The 17,728-nt window shown below is 38.7% G+C and overlaps 1 protein-coding gene across 1 annotated transcript in view; it reads left to right on the top strand.

Moving 5' to 3' along the window:
• Positions 1–17,728, top strand: part of ATP2B2 (ATPase plasma membrane Ca2+ transporting 2) — a 168,404-nt gene that overhangs the window by 134,679 nt on the left and 15,997 nt on the right. Inside the window, 4 exon segments of the mRNA XM_008506197.2 lie at positions 7,618–7,831; positions 10,876–11,087; positions 13,222–13,329; positions 16,997–17,179. Of these exon segments, the coding sequence (XP_008504419.2) occupies positions 7,618–7,831; positions 10,876–11,087; positions 13,222–13,329; positions 16,997–17,179 (717 nt within the window).

Genomic DNA, 17,728 nt, shown 5'->3' with positions numbered 1-17,728 from the left:
ATAGGACAGGAAATATCAGGGGTTGGGAGAATGAAGAGGTTATGTGACTTTGCCTTTTCCTCTCAGCATATTTCACTATTAAATATGTATTTCTTGATGGTTTATGGAATGGGATTAGAATTTTCAAAAGAGCAGTACTGACACACAGAAATAATCCCAGCAGGGGAGCTTTTGAATGATATTATTTCTTTACTTTCAGGCAATTCTTACTAATTCTAGATGCAAATGACAAACCAATTAAATGACACATGTACTTGGATTTCAATCTCTTTTTCTCCCCCTGCATTAATCCCTCACTGCAGTCCTGGTGTACACATGATAAATTTTGGTCTTTTAAAAAAAGCTTACATGAAAGCAAACCACTTTTTTTTAACCTTAAAAAAAGGGTTAGATTTGTAAAGCTAGATTAATAAAGTTAATTAATTAATAAAGTTAAGCTTCCTTTTTGCTAGAAAGAAATCAGGATGTATTTAGTCCAGTATGAGGTTTCTGTATGTCCTTCATTAGAAAATAGCAAAACATGAAGTTTTTAGTTCTGTCACTCACTACAATAATGTATATTTCAGATGCTGCAGACAGGTGCTTTCACAAAATGCCTGACTGAGACACAGTGTGGGAAAGCTGATGCTTCCCTCTGTTGTGCATCATACCCATGCCCAGACCTGTTTCAGCAGGTAGATTTCACCTCCTGCACACCTGAGCAATGAATAAGTCATTAGCTCTGCTCCAGGGTAAACTTAATTTGTAATCATGACACCAGATCCCTGAAACTAGAAACCCAGGTACCTTTACAGAACCAGGAGGTCAAACTTCTAAGCCTTGACTGGCATTTAGAGGCCTTTTTTGTACTGCCTGTGAGGAGTCTGCCAGCACCACACCAACAGCTGGGTAGATCCTCTTGTCCTCATTCAGCTCCTCTGAGCAAAAGGCTGGTGCTAGGGTTGGTGTTCTCAGAGAAACCAGAAAGGGCTGGTTTTAAAGCAAGCAGACATGATCTTAACAAATGAAATAACTATTGTTTTGTGTACAAAGGACTCATACACTCCTTTTCTGAGAAGTTCAAATTGCAAGATACTAAGTGCCAGGTTCCTACCACCCTGCCCCCAGAGGTCTTGATGGTGCCTGGGTGTCACAGCTGCCCCTGTGCTATGGGACAGAGTTGTTGATGCTGTGTCAGAAGTTGGATGATTTTTCCTTTTCCCCTGGGAGTTCTTTCCAAGCACACTGAGAAAATGTTTGGCTGTGAACTGACTGTTGCTGACATCAGATGTGAATCAGGACTGAAAGTCTGAAGGTCAGTCCTCCTGGAGGTTTACCAGTGGTACAAAACTGTGTACTCAAAATGGTAGCAGCAATGGCAATGAGGTGAGCATACATCACTGGAAATGAGGCCTCTGCTTCCTTTTAGGACCTTGTTTTATAGAGACTTCTTACAAACATTTATTGGAGGTGAGCATTTTGTGATTAATGTCCAGCATTTTTTCATTCTTTTTTGTGAAAGCATGAAGGGAAACCTGTTCTATTTGTTAACTAAGGGATTTCTGTTTTATTCTGGAAGAGGTTAAATATTACTGAAACAGTGCAAAGCCTATTTTAAAGCAAGCCTAAGTGCACATGCAGTGCATAATCAATGCACAAGCATATTCCCCTGGCTAATTCCAGAGCTCTCTTTATCCTTTGAGTCATTCCCTTGGCTCTAGATGGATCTGAATCAGGCCCAGTGGATTTATCCTCCCCCAGTGGTCTGTAAGACCATCCCTGAGCCTCTCAAGTCTGTCCTTGTTACTAGGTTTTAATGTACACCTTCAACTCTTGCATTTCTGCCCAAATAGATCCTTAAGCAGTTTGTAATTTGTTAGTAAAATGGCAATCCAAAGGAAGAGGTCTGAAAGGAGCTAAAACTGAATTTGTAGCAAAAAGGCAGGGGCTTTTTCCACTGTAGCTTTGTGGACACTCAGTGGCCTGGCTGCTGATCATCTCAAGTAGCTCTCAGTTCTGTCTCATTCAAGAATGATCTTGCATTAGGACTGAACATTATGTTAGGCTTTGACTCAAAGACTCGGAGCCAGTGAAAGGGCATTATGTTTGTTTGGCTCAGAAGCTTTACTAAAAATTACATTGGAGAACATACTGTACCCTCTGGTTGCTACAAAAATAGCTCCAGCACAAAATGCATGCCTGTGCTGAAAACTCCTGCACATAACAGGCTAGGTGCACACAGGCAGATTCAAGTCTGCAAAACTCTACACAGGTCTTAAGTTACTCGGTTGACTGAAACACTGACTTAGTTAACAAACAAACAAGCTAAAAATCTGTAGTTTCCAAAAGGCAACATAGCTTTCTGCGGCCTTCAAAATTAATATTTTGTTTAAATTTGAAGTATTTTGTTAAAGATTAAACTTATTAAACTACTTTGCTTTTATTTGTTGTCACACAGAATATAATTTTCATCCACAGTCATTATTCAGGTTAATGATTATTACACAGTCTACCTTTTTGGGGTGATGTTTCATCAAATCCAGAATGAAGAAAATTCTTTGTAGGTGGTAACATGTCTTTCATGCTTCTTAATGTCAGCTCTCAAAAAAATCTGTCCTGCAATTCAGAACCAGCATCCTGGGATACTCTGAGAATGCAGCTTCCTTGACACTTTCCTGCTGGTTTTGGTATTTCTACCATTTGTGCTTAAAGGAAGTGCAACGATAATAAAACCCTCTTCTTGACTAATTTTGTTTTAACACTCGCCCTCTGTGTTGCAGCTGAATAGACTTCATTTTATTCAGTCTCTAATCTGCAGATCCATCAGTGTGCTTCTAAATCTGTGTATGTAGTCATACCCCTCACTGCTGGGGTGCCAGTGAAACAGCAGCAACTCTGGATTAATGAAAGGATTTGACACTGTACTATTGTGAGGGAAACTGAGCCCTCCAAGGAGCACCCAGAGAACACACTGCAAGTAGGAGCTGATTTGTTTGGTTCCGAGCATCTTAGGAGTGATGTGCAGAGGCTTGTGCAGAACCTGTGACCATCTGTGGTCATTTTAAGAATCTGCTTCCTTTTTTTCTCCAGTACTTAAATGAAAGCAGTGTCCTTGCTAATTCCACTTCAGGGAACTACCTTAATTCTGTCAGTTCTAGGCAAATATTTTATTAATTGTCAAGCCAATGCCTTTTTCAGCAAGATGCTGCTGTTGGAGCAAGTCTCTGTCATGCCTACTGTTTTTACTTTGTCCTGGTTTGGTGTTTTGACAGATGGTTAACTACAGGTACAAAGTCTGTGTGACCCTACATGCAATTCCAGGGTTAAACAGGGATTATGAGGGAGTAGCAGTGGACTATTACAGAAACTGATATGCAGATTAACCATGACCAGTGATGGTGGTCTTTTGCTATTCCCCATCCTGAGTCCCTGCACAAAGTCCTGTTGAGGTGACAGAAATGCCATTCTGAGCTGCACAGGGATGACAGGTACAGTGTCACCTCTTGGCAGGGTTAGTGTGACTGCTGCCAAAACCGAGCTGCCACTCATGGGGGTCTCATAGGGCTCCATATACAGGCCAAGAGTTCTAAACTTTCAACTGGTAGTGAAGTGTTGTGCTGGGATTCTGTCATTACATAAAGCACTGTGAGGTCCGGGTCAGACAAGAAAATCAGGCTGGAGTCTGATTAAGAGCTCTGCTGGGACCCCTCCAGCTCCACACAGCCCCCCTGAGGAGCCCCAGCTCTTGTTCCTGCTGGTCCCATGGCTGTGCAGTTTGGGTGGCACAGTACAGCTGAGCTGCATTAATTCCCCTTATCTTTCAGTTAATCTAACTCCTTTACCTCTTGCTTTCTATGCTCTGTGTTGCCCAGTGCATACTTTCTGAGTTACCAGAGTCTGCTTATCCTGCCCAGTTTGCACTGAACTGGCTTTTCTGTTTAAATAAAGGTTAACCTTTATTTATGGATTTATGAGATACAAACTTGTATATTATTCATTCTGTGAATACTATTTTTGCAGACCCTTTGATTGACACGGTGAGGAATTATTCTTTGGAATTATTTTTTATAATTATTGTGAATTTTTAATTTCTCTAGTTCTCATGTAGAGTTCTGCATGTGCCTTACAAAGCCAGGAGGTTCATCCTCTTTCCTGGCCCCAGCAAATACTAAGTATCAAGGAAACAGTAGGTCGCTGTGTTTGGAGCTGTTAAAAATAATCTGGCTATGTACAGCATAAAGATTTTAAAATGCAGTTCTGTCAAATGGAAACAGGTTTTTTTTACTAGAACTGCAAAGCTAGCAGGTTTAAATCTGTGCCAGTTTTTGTCTGTGTCTCCAACTGTTGAGGCAATGCAAGCATCCAGAAAGGCTGCAGTAAGGAAAGGGAAGACAAAGGCTGTGTTTCAGCATTTTACAAATTATTATTCCCCTACTTTGAGAAAGACTTAATGTTTTAGCAGACATTAGGAACTGAAAACAGTGACTCTATAGGACATGATGTTTGGGAAATTAAATGTTAATTAAAAAGCACAGTAGCAATGAACCACTGCATGAATCACTTCTTGTTACAGATCTCCCAGAATGAGGCTGATCTATACTTCCCGTGTATAAGGCAGTGATTTACATGTTTATAATGTTTTGCTGCAGAACTCTGTTTGGGAAACCCTAAAATAATAGCATTGGCAAATATGAAAAAGCTATAATATAAAATCAAAGTACATTCCATTTGTCTTTTGTTTTGGGAAGGCTTAGAGGCAGGGAAATAGAATGGAGGATGCTGCTGCCATACAATTAGCAGGCAGTGGGATCTAGCAGCAAAAGCCAGGCACTTTTTTGCTTTAATGTATATAAAGTTAACTTCTCAGAAATGTTCATTTTTATGAATCCATGCATGTGTTCTGTGGCAAGTTAAAGAGGTGAAGGTGAAAATACCTTTTTCTTCCCTTGCAGCTTGTCATCCAAATCAAAAGTAACAAGCACCAAAATTGGTGAGGCTCTGCACGTCACAAAAGATCTGTAGTTTATTTCCAGCCTTTGGTGATTTGTACTTTTAAATGTTTCCAAAATGAAGTGTAGCATCACTTGATTTAAGGGACATTTTCCTTTTACCTCTAGGCCAATGCTAACCTATTGCAAGGTCAAGTGGAAAGGAATTTGACAAATAAGTGGTGATTTTAGCTAGTCTGTGGTTTGAACAGCTCTCATCCCCAAGGTTTTCAGAAAGTGAATTAAGAATTAGTAGCTGGACCTTTAGTGGCTAAAAGGCAGTGAAAAGAACATTCCGTTTGCATCCCACTTGCATAAGTGACTCAAATCTGGACTGATGTGTATTTTCCTCAGTTTCCACCAACTAATCAGAAGTCAGATAGAGTTGCAGTGGAAATTTCATTCCACTGCCTGCCCAGACTAATGTGTATTTAATGTTTTGGCTTCAGCTTAGAATGAGCTTTCACACTTGACTGAGCAGTGCAGCACTGCCAATAATAGATGATTATTAGAGGCACCACAGCCACCCAAGGTGACTGGCAGTGAGAAATGGCGAGAACACCTTGTTGCCAAAACTGATGGCTTGCCAATTACAGTTGTGTGATTTGGAGACTGAAAGGCTCTGACTTGTTGTTATGCTAGGAATACGTCAGACTCTGACAGACACCTGGATATTTCACTCTTATTTATTAAGCATAACAGACAAATTCAGTTTTATTGCTATAGAAGTCAGTGCATGAAGCAGAAATGCAGCTATTGTAATACCTCGAAGTAGAGAATCTTCCTCAAGAAAACTTATTAACTAGACAGGTAAATATTAGACAAAGGAAATTGTGCAGTAGAAATCATGTTCTCCTTTTTCTCTAGATCCTGTGTCTGAGGCCAGGGTCTCTGAGCCCTAGCAACAAACTGCTTTTAGTGCAAGTACTCTGTTTGAGCTGCTACTCTTAATAAAAACAAATGAGGTCTCGGCTTGGACAGAAGTTTGTCCTGATTGCTTTTAGGTTTTCAGCCACCTCTAAAGACAAAGATGTTTCCTGTTCCTGCAGCTGCATAGCAAATGAGTGAGCTGAACCCTCCAGATGATCCCAGTAAAGCAACCCTGAACCCAAGAGGTCAAGAGTCATTTATGCTGCTCTTTCTCCCTTCCCTGTTTTTGCCAACCTGTAAGACTTTGAGATTGCTTTTCTCCATCCTTTGGAATAAGCCAAAAATGAGTATTTTTAAATAAACGTTTCTGTGAATCTAAGGGTGTTAAGAATACGTTTTCAAGGGGAAATAATATTTTCTCTCAAAGGAGAGTTGAAATGCAAACCAGATCCACATGAGACCAAACCATTTACTCTTGTTCTCAGTGTGTCCCTGGGACAGTCGTTCAATAATACTACATTTTAAGTGAACATTTAACTCTTTATAAAGAAGGGCAGAGCTCAGAAGGTGTTTTCATTGGCTTTGATATGGCTTGTATGCTGTTCCATAAATTTTTCTGCTTCACTACTGCTTCACCATGGTAATGTAATGGAGAAAACTAGCACTCTGATCTTTTTGACCTTCCACTCTGTAAATAAACTCTATTCCGTTATAAAGTTTGTCATATTGATAGTGTTTTACTTTTGAGATCTGTTTTTTTAATACAAGCCATCTATTTGAAACACAAAGCAAACCTCACTAATGCTGCCCATTTTGTATTCAGTCTAAAGGCACAGGAGGTTCTCACATACAAAAGAGAACCAACTTCTTTTTTCCTGATACGGTTCATTAAAGCAATTGCATCTGTCATTGCAGCTGCCCCAGTGAATTACAGATCAGAACCTTATAACAGCCACCCAGAGCTCTTCTGAGAGCTGTGCTGTTTGCTTTATTTATTTACTTTTGGGGTTTTTTTAAACATGATCCGAAGTTCTCTGTAATAGGACCATAGATTCTCTTCTATTAAGTGAGGAGAGAGCTCCTTCTAGTGGCTGGTGATCTGCTTCAGGGAAGACCTGCTTCATCCTGACAACTTGCAATATGGGCTTTTTTCCTTTGCAGTTGCATAGTTTCAAATATTCTATCTTCCTACCAAGTAAAATAGTAAATATTTTCTTACTTTTGCACATCTGATATGGTTTAATGACTATGTTTTGTAATATTTTTTGAAAAGTATCAGGCATTTTTAAGGTAAGATGTATGTAAAATATCTCAGTAACTTTCATAGCTCTTTAATCAGTTATTTCTGAAAAAAAAACCAGGTACGTTCTAGTATAAGAAAACAGTACCTTTAAAACTGTTTCAGAATAATTTTTCTTCTAGGAAAGAATCTCCAACTTGTATTACCTAGTTACCTAAATTCAGATGAAAATCTAAGCATGAGGCATGAAATAACAGAGGGCAGTGGGAAATGTGTTCTAAACTCTTCATTTTGTGTTCCATAAGAATTGTGTGACTGTGATTTCATAAGAACTGTGTGAATATTCCTGACTTAAATGACTGGAGAGAAAGAATTTCTGTTTGCTCAGTGTCCTGTGACTCTGGTCTTCATAAGAAAGGGTGGTGTTATTTCCCTGTTCCTCCTCTCTACCAGTGCTTGCAGTCCCACAGGAAGAAATGAATGACCTGACAACAAAATATTGTTCCAGAAAAGATGTAACTTTCTAATTTGTCTCCACAGGACTCTCCTCTAAAAGCTGTGCAGATGTTGTGGGTCAATCTCATTATGGACACCTTTGCCTCCCTGGCTTTGGCCACTGAGCCCCCAACAGAGGCTCTGTTGCTAAGGAAGCCCTATGGCAGGAACAAACCTCTCATATCCCGGACCATGATGAAGAACATCCTGGGCCATGCTGTTTACCAGCTTACTCTTATATTCACACTTCTTTTTGTTGGTAAGGAAGTTTGATAGGCTTGGTGCTTCGTTTAGAAGCATCTGGGTCTTGGGCTCGATGCATCAGAATGCTTTAAATGTAAGCACATCTATTGGGTTTGTTGTAGCTGGCTAACAGGAGCGAGCAGGGGAAACAGAAGAGATGTAACAGAAGGACTGAGTCCTCTTTTGTCTCGTTTGCTGTGCAGAGGGCCTCAGTGACCCTTTTTCCCTCCTGACAAAATGCAGTTTTGGCTTTGGCAAAAGCTTATGTTAAAATATATTATAGAAGGTTACATTTAATAAGGGTACCTAGGCTGCTGCTTCCATACTGACACTTCATTTTGAGACTTGTCATCTTTACCAGGCTGCTAGCAATAAACAAAAGGAAAAACAGAACAGAAATCAGGAACGATTTTATCAGTATCTGGAGAAGCTCTGATTGGAAGCAATGTGTGTGCCATAATCAAGAAGTAATGCTGATCTTAAGCAGAGCAGATAAGCAAGTAATCAGCATTAAATGATATAAATAACACCATTTGGACACTTAATATCAAGAATGGATATTAAAAGAATATAGATTTTAAAAATCTAGTTTATTAGATTACTGGACTCTCCTTCAGGCCTTGCCAGCAATGGATGCTTTTTTAGGTTATACTTTGAAGAGGGGAGGGGAAGGAGGAGGGCTGTTTGTTGCTGCAGGGAACAGGAGAAGCTAATAATAGATTCTGTTGCTCCACAGTGAGTATATTTGCTCGAAGGACTGATAATTTTATTGATTGGGTATTGTGTTCTTGTTACTGTCCCCACTGTTAAAACACATGTGTTGTCCTCCAGGTTTTTTTCTTTATATACAGACTTTAAGCTCTAAATATAGATTTATGATTCTTGGGAGCTTTTTGAGCTCTGTTTTCAAAGTCGTGCTCCACCTTCCCAACAGCTTGCCAGCTTATTTGGAATTCTCAGAGGAGGTGATGGTCTGTTTACAGTGGAGCTGTTTAAACCAGAACAGTTGCCAGGTTTTTGAAGAGAGATGGTTTGTAATACTGTTAGGCTTACAGTGTATTTTGAGAATGTCTGGCAAGTCTAAGGAAAGTGTAGCTTCAGATTCTCTAAAATAGGTCTGAGAAGTTCTTGGTAATTCATGTGGCAGGAATCTTGAACCTCAGCAACTACACATAAGAAAGTTTAGGTACTATAATCCCTTTTGGAACATGTTGGGAAATAAAAACTAATGAGTTTAACCAATGCCATTCCACTATGGCAGCATGTTCTGGTGCAGTGCAGTAACAGAGACTTGAGGACAGGTACTCTCACTGAGGAAAGTATTATTTATATTTGTGTGTATTGAATGAATGCAGATAGATCTGATGTGCCTCTATGTGTGTATCTATACAATTATATCTGGTTTCTTTCATGAATATTTTCCTTTATCATTTGTATGTAGTAAGGGGAATGATTTCCTATCCTTAATTATTTCTCTGGAGATGTATAACCTTCCTAAAAATCTCTGCTCTCTGACAGTTTTGTGGCCTCATGTTGTTTCACTGATATATTTGTGATAGTGTAATTCACTTTCTGTCAAAAGGCTAGGAGCCAAGTCCATGGAAACATACTCATTATTCCCAGTGACTTGAACATGAACTGCTCAAATATCCCACGGCAAAAAAATGCTCACAGTGTCAACTTAAGTGATGGAGTTAACGACCTCAGGAGAGAACCTGAGGAAACCTTTCTTCTTTCTTCAGAAATTCTGAATATAATGCTACTGCAATAGCAGAAGAATGTTCACATTTTAATTGCTTTGATTAACAAAACACTGGTTATGAAAATGAGTAGTATTGTGATAATCTTTTCTGCTCTTTTCTTCATTTATTATTCAAACTGTCATGTGAATGCCCCATCCTTGCTTTAAGACAGTACTTCCTTCAGTAACCTGATGTTATCTGTAAACTTAGCATGTAATAAAGTGGATAAAAAATCAGATGTGAGCTGGCAACGTGCCCTTGCAGCCCAGAAAGCTAACTGTCCCTTGGGCTGCACCAAAAGAAGTGTGGCCAATAGGTTGAGGGGAGTGATTCTCCCAATCTACTGCACTCTGGTGAGACTCCACCTGGAGTACTGTGTCCCATTCTGGGGTCCTCAGTACAAAAAAAGACATGGACCTGTTAAAGGAGGTCCAGAGGAGGAACCACAAAACTGATCAGAGGGCTGGAGCAGTTCTGATGTGAAGAAAGGCTGTGGGAGAGTTGGAGTTGTTCAGCCTGGACAAAAGAAATCTCTGGGGAGACCTTACTGCAGCCTTCCAATATATAAGAAAGAGACTTTTTTACCAAGGCCTTTAGTGCCAGAACAAGAGGAGCCTTTTTAAGGCTCTTTAAGTTTTAAACTGCAAGAGGGGAGGTTTCATTGGACATAAGGAATTCATTTTCTTACAGGGAGAGTGGTGAGACACAGGAACAGGTTGGCCAGAGAAACTGTGGATGCTCTGTCGTTGCAGGTGTTGAAGGTCAGGTTGGAAGGGGCTTTGAGCAACATGATCTAGGGAAAGATGTCCCTGCCCAGGGCAAGGGGATTGGACAAAATGACCTTTAAAGGTCCCTCCTAACCCAAACCATTCTGTGATGCTATAAGAAAAGTGATCAATCAGGTGAAAGTATTATTTTTATAGCTATTCATCAGAAGTTGTATCTTGCTTTTTTTTTTTTTTAATGGTCAGATGTAAAAGTGATAGTGAAAATGATGTGATGTGATGGTGATGTGCTTTCAAAACAGACTAGGAGAATGATCAAAACCAAATCTATTTAAAGCCAGGAATGCCTGGAGTATTTCATAATTGATTTCTTTGAATACCTGTGAAGAGTTATAGCCATACTGGATTAGCTAGTGGGTGAAAACTGCTGAAGAGTGTTTGCTTCTAATTACTGGTGTCACAGATTCTGCCTGTACTACAGTAAGTGCAGAGAAAACTGTTAAAGCACAGCACAGGAGGCAACTAGATGAAGTGAACAAGAGAAATACAACTTTGTTCTTGTGTGGAAACCTTTGTTTTTGTCTTACACTTAGGTGAAAAGATGTTTAAGATTGACAGTGGGAGGAATGCTCCACTTCACTCTCCTCCTTCAGAGCATTACACCATTATCTTCAACACCTTTGTCATGATGCAGCTTTTCAATGAAATCAACGCACGGAAAATCCACGGTGAAAGAAATGTCTTTGATGGCATCTTCAGAAATCCCATTTTTTGCACTATTGTACTGGGTACATTTGCTATTCAGGTAATGACTTAGGCAAGAATGAATAACTCTTACTTAGAAATTCACCTTAGGGTTTTTCTGTATGGTTTTGGGTTTTAAATACTGTTGGACACACACTTCATAGTAAACCATCTGGTTTCCCATATCTTCTCAATCAATACAGCATCAATAATGGAAAATGTTATGTAGCTGTGCTAATACAGCCTAAATTTTGATCATTGTAACTGAGTCAGATCTTAGTTTGCACATGTACACAAGTAACAATGATATTACCTGTTCTACCCTGCTGATTTTACTCACTCTTCACTGCCTTCCCAGCAGCTGAAACGTTCAGGTGCACAGCTGAAAACATGAGGTTTACCCTCTGAATCAAAAGGTCATTGTAGTGTAAGAGTGCTTAGGCTGTGACTCTCACTTGCTTTTAAGTGTCTTTTTAAAATGAGGTAATGTTCTTGGGACAGAAGAAGGTTAATCTTTCTATTAATTTTCCACTTTGTTTATTTTGTTGTGGAAACAGAGCTTTGCATAATGCAGAGTCAGAAAAGTACTTATTATTTTGGCGTTGTGTGCTAATAGCTGGGTTTGTGAGCCAAGCATTTTATTCAAAAGAGAAAATTACTGTCTCCAGGAGCTTGGGTTACATAGAGGGACATGGGAGACTATACAGAACTCTTTTTATTTCCTATTAAAAACTTTCTTAAGTCCAAACGTATTTCCTACACTTTCTGTGAAGTACAGACTAACTGGCTCTGGTATTTCATCTCTGAATGCAACAGTTGCAGTAACTAAAACCAGCAACAGTGGGTAAATTTTTAAAGTGAAAAATACAGAGATTATTGCAATGCACCCTTGATAAGGATCAGAAGTAAAAGAGCTGTCAATGCTCCTGTCCTTGGACAAGCAAAAGCTGCCTTTTATCTTCAAAATTCCTTCCCCTGCTTTCAGAAAGAAGTTTTTTTCACAGTGAAGGGAGATGGATTAAAATATGCCATACCTACAGTGCAGCAACTAGAACTGTCTCCGTGTGGAGTTGTCATGTCCTGCAATTTTAGCATCAGATTCACTATTTTTGTTACCTTTTTCCTTACTCTCTCCAATCGTTTTCCCACTTCCAGTCCACTGCCTTCCATTCTCCATCCCCTTCCTTCTTCCTGTGGCTCACATGGACTCAGTCTGTGTTCCTAGTTGGTGTTTTACTCACAAAAGCAGGAAAGCAACTGCTCTTTTTATTAGTGTTATTTTGTATCTTAAATGGGACAAATTACTTGCAACTTGCATTTTTCAGCCCTTGACAGTTTAAATCTCTGGCTTGTGATTTCAGGTCCCCGGGTTTACAGCAGCACTACTTAACCAAAACTACCAATAATATCTGCTTTTCAGTTAGCCAAACCTTCTCAATCTAACCAGGTTTAAGAGACTTCAGATTCTCTCTGTGTTGGTTATCCTGCTGCAAGGTGTGTGGTTTTCCCACTCTTTCTCCAGCAGAACCACACCTTGGTATACTGTCAGTCTAGCTACAGTATGATATCTATAATGTGCACCATAAAATCTTAACCAGAGGGGAAAAAAATCTGTCAGGCAGTGGAAATTCCATAACAAAACACATCAGGGTCAATACATTCCTAGCTGAATATGCCCAGAAGCTGGGAGCACACATGGGGACAGTCATGCCTTTCTTCCAGGGAATTCATGTATGGCTGTTGTTAGAAGTCTCAGTGTGTCTTGTTCTGATTCAGGGAACAAAAATTTGTGTGGTTTGATACAAATCAATGACCAGGACTCTGCAGCTTCTGCTGAATGGGTCCCAAAAATGTACTTCTGGAAGCTTAGTGCCCCCTAAGAGTGTCAAATGATGTATTTGGAGTATCAAATAGTATTTTGATTTTGGGTGCTCTTTACATTCAATCCACTAAAAACAGCAGCAGACTAGACATTTCACTAGCCTACTGATAAAGTATGTTGGAATCAAACCAGCAGAGCTGTAATATGTAAGAGACAAAGTAAGATTTCAAGTAAAATGTGACAAAAAGTTATTGGTATGTTTGGTTGTTGTTTTTTTTTTGGAAGGAGGCTGGGAGTTTTTTAAGGGTAGTGTTTTGCTTTGGTTTTTTACCCAGAAAATATTTACCCCTCTCTTTTCTGCTTGTCCTTGTAGATAGTGATTGTCCAGTTTGGAGGAAAACCTTTTAGCTGTTCTCCCCTGCAGCTTGACCAGTGGATGTGGTGTGTATTTATTGGATTAGGAGAACTTGTATGGGGTCAGGTAAGCATTCAGGAACGTGCAGATTCCTTTCTTTTGTTGTTATAAACCAATGAAGATGATGCTGTTCATAATCCTGCTAAACTGTTGTTTCCTTGATCTCTCAGTGTCATATTTAGCACACATGGAAACAGAGGGTGCTCTTTAAGTACTTCAAGAATAGACACAGTACTAAGGATAATTGATCCCACAGTTCCTTTTGATTTTTTGTTAATTTTCATATCTTTGCTTTCTCTAAGCAGGGTGTGCTATCTCCAAGGTCTTCTTCAGTTAGGCTTTTTTGTGAAAGACATTTGATTCATAGCCTAATCCTCTACTCACAAAACCAAACCAAACCACAAAATAGTAGTCCATTAAGGGCAGCAGCATGGTAGGGATGGAACCCAATGCAGCCTCTGTGCATTCAGCCTTGCAGAATTTTTGCAAGTGAGAAGTGGTTCCAGTTCTGTGCCAACCCACTCCCTGGCTGAAACTGCCATTCTATTTGGTTTACTGGCACAGGATAAAGTCCACTGCATTTTGCATACACCCACAGGGACCCTCCATCCATCTACTTCTGTGTGTGAAGGATGGAAGAGAGGATAAAAGAAAAGGAATTATTTTCCTAGAATAGTTGCAAAGCAGTGCAGTTAAATGAACCTGTATAATCATTAGCTAATCTGAAATTTATATAAATATACATATAGAAACCAGTTCAGTGAGATCCTTATATAAGTTGTGTGATTATCTAGAAGCAGTAACAATCAGTATTGTTAAAATACATTATTCTTTTATATATAAAATCATATTACAAAGTTAATAATGTGAATTTTTTTCATCTTTGAATGCATTATATGTATACACTTGAATTGATACCATCTGACACAGTGGAAAATGTGAACAATGTGGTTGTATTTTACCTCTCAGATGTGGATATATCTCTAGATGAACTAGTTTGCCACTAGGAAGAAACAGGCAAGAAATTTCCAACTGCAGCTGATTACTGAAATGGTTCTAATAAAATTGTAAGGACTAGATGGTAGCTTTCAGAAGTGATTATTTGTATCTTATGGAAAAAATGAACGTTTCAGGCAATTGGGCCTCAGATTTGGAAAGCTCAGAGGCATGACAGTTTTTAATGCATGTGTCACTGCAGACCCCCACTAGCTTTTTCTAGTGGAACTATCACCTGAAGATGGGATTTCATTTATGACCTTGCAGGGGGAAAACCTCACATCACTTTGATAATTCTTGAAAAGAAAAGATCCGTTTTCAACAGATCAGAAAACACCAGCTATGAGAGTGGGGAAGAGAAGAGAAAAAGGAAGCAGAATTCTAGCAGTTTCATTAGATCATTCAGCTGTGAAGAATTTCCTACAGCCTTTGGTCAATGTACTATTTGGCTTCTAAATTTTGTTCTATGTGGTTGTTATATAGTCAATGAAAACTAAGAATAATATCAATGTCTGGTTTCAATTTAATGATGGCCATTAAATTAAAACAGGGACTGGAAGACCTAAACAAGCATATTTCTGAAATGATTGAAATTTTACATTAAGCAAATGCAGGTAAAAAAAACCTGACTCTTGTGGTCAGGATTTATTTAGTGACAAGAAAAGAAAAACACAAGCTAAAAAAAAATAATGCATAATTTACTGTCTATGGCAAGTCCTCTCTTCACAGAGCTCTACTGTAAAAGAAATCTTTTGCTTTAGAAGAGGTGCTTCTTCTTTTCTCAGCCTTTTCTCTCCTACTGTGACAAATTCTAGTTCAGCACAAACCAGATTTGTTATTCCTTTGTTTTATCACAGTCTCCTGAACCTGCTGTTCTTGTGAACTATGTAAAGCAATGAAGGTTTTCAAGTTCAGGTGTTAACACTGGCATTTGAAGTGACTTAAGGTGTCATTTCTAGGAAGCCAATCTCAGCTGCTTTTGAGGACAGTTTTCTAAAAGGTGGCCCTTGTCACTTCTGTCTTTCTAAAGTCTTTCTAAAAGATTTCCCATTACATTCCCAGAATTATTGATCACTTTTGAAAACTAGAATCATTTTCCTGGGAATAATATTTAGTTCCTTCATCTATAACCTGTTGAGTCTGCTGTACCCTGAACTGGGCAGGTGTCTGCAAATATGCAAAATAAACAAACAAAGAGATGTGAACACCCTAAGAAAAGAATTAGAGCATGATCTGTCAGCCTGTTCTGTCACACAAAATCACTACCAAATACAGTTGTTTCTACATGTACTGTCTTCCAAGTACTTCATCAAACAATCTCAAGTAGCTTCTTGCTGTAGAGTGATGGCATTAGAGTATTTTGAAACCTGGGAAGCTGAAGGAGGTTCAGTAAGTATTTAAATGATTAGCACTTACCTTTTTTTGCTTCTGTTCTGTCACTGCTTGTGTCACACCAGTTCATTGATTATCCAAGTCTACATCTTGTTTTTTAAACCTCAAGATGCATTTTAAAAAGGTTCTGTAGTAGAAGCATAGGAACTGAGTTGGGTTGTTTTTTAAGCTGTCTGTCTTTAAAAATAATAGAAGTGAAGGTGGATCAAGAAGTTGAAGGAGACCCTCAGCAAACTTATTTTTTTCATCCTGAAAATGTTTGATGCCTTTTCATGTGTCCTCACTATATCCATTCCAGTTTTCCAAAACTGTAAAATATATCCTCACCAACTTTGCTGCAACTGCCTGATTCAAGCTCCATCTTTTACACATTTGGGCTTCAGAAACTGCTCACTGCTGAAACAAAGACAAACAAAAAAAGGAAATTGCAGCACTTGCTTGGTAAATTAGTCTAATAGTTAACTTACAGAAACTTTTTTTTTAGATGTTCAATATGCTCCAGGTAATGCCTTGTTTAAATAACCATCTCCTCATTTTTATTCAAGCTGACAAAAGAAATCAAACAGAGGAAATTACTGCCTAAGAGAGTATATAAGTACTGAAATGTACGTTAAATAACTGTGTTATAATATTGTCTAACCACGGTGTTTCCAAATGTTTAATATTGTTAGCCATGTCCTGAATAGTTATTCCCAAGGACCACTCTGGTGGACAATCAGAATAAGCTGAGGGATGAGTCACTAAGAGTTTATCAGTAATTTAGAACACAATACAAGAGAGCCCTGTGAGAAGTCAGAGACAGTCAAACCCACCCCTTTCAGAAACTTCATTTTTGATAAATGCCGAGAAAAGCATTTCAAATTCTTGCAACAAAGGGAAACAAAACAGGAAGCTACAAAGTATGAGATTTATTAGCACGAGATGTAACTAATTTGTGGCTCCTATGAATACACAAGATGATTATCAGTCATTAGCAATACCCAAACTCTAACTGCAGAAGCTTCAGTCTGGATAAGGTTCAATAATTACATTCCAACACTTGCATCCTCTTCGTTTTTTGAGAAAGGACATAGTTTTTCCCAGCCTTAAACTTGATCCAAAGGTGAGAATTGCTAATGTGGTTTAATGATACAAGACATGTTAATTAACTACACAGTAAACTAAGTATTTATGGACTAAAGTGGAGTTGTAGAAGTGTGAAGTATATTATGAATAAGTTTATCTTAGCTTTCCTGAAAGATTACAGATCTCATTAAAACACTCTCAGTGTTCTTTTGTAATTAGCAGGTTGTTATACTGGTGTTACTGAAGGAGGCTTGTTTTCAGTGCTTTTTTATACTTTTAGGTCATTGCAACCATCCCAACAAGTAGGCTAAAGTTTTTAAAGGAGGCAGGGAGGCTCACTGAGAAAGAGGAGGCCCCTGAAGAAGAGCTCAATGAAGATGTTGAAGAAATTGATCATGCAGAGAGAGAACTTCGACGTGGACAAATTCTCTGGTTCAGAGGGCTCAACCGAATCCAGACCCAGGTATGCTAAATGTAAATGCCCACATGGGATGGAAAAAAAAATGCTTAATATTTGACCAGGGCGAGATAAGATTATAAGGAAAGGCACAGAGTCTTTATATGTGTGCAGGATGGTCCTTGTTACTTGTCACTGTTTGCAAAGGAGGAACACATGACAGAGTCAAGTAGGTGAGCTGAACAAAGGTGTGTGTAGCAGAAGAGATGAAGTGAAAAGATTCTAAGATTGTAACATGCAAAAATAGGAATGCTTGTTGAAGACTCCTGAAGGGAAATCCTTTTACTACCTCAGTGATGACAGCTCATGCAATGGTGCTTCATGGGAAGTGACAGTGTCTAGCAAAATGTTATTAAGGCTTTGGAAAACATACTGGTTTATTTTGTAAAAAAAAAAAAAAGAAAAAAAAAAGGGCTGGTGCCACCTCTGCAATAACAGAATAATTTAAATTATTGAGTCTAACATGAAAAGACCATTTGATTAAAAAAATAATTTCTGTTTTGTTACTATTATATATAGAACATGATTAAAAGGAATTTTCTATTAGGAAATGAA

Source organism: Calypte anna, chromosome 12 (genome assembly GCF_003957555.1).
Source record: "Calypte anna isolate BGI_N300 chromosome 12, bCalAnn1_v1.p, whole genome shotgun sequence".
NCBI classification, from domain to species: Eukaryota; Metazoa; Chordata; class Aves; order Apodiformes; family Trochilidae; genus Calypte; species Calypte anna.
This window is presented reverse-complemented; position numbering and strand designations above follow the sequence as displayed.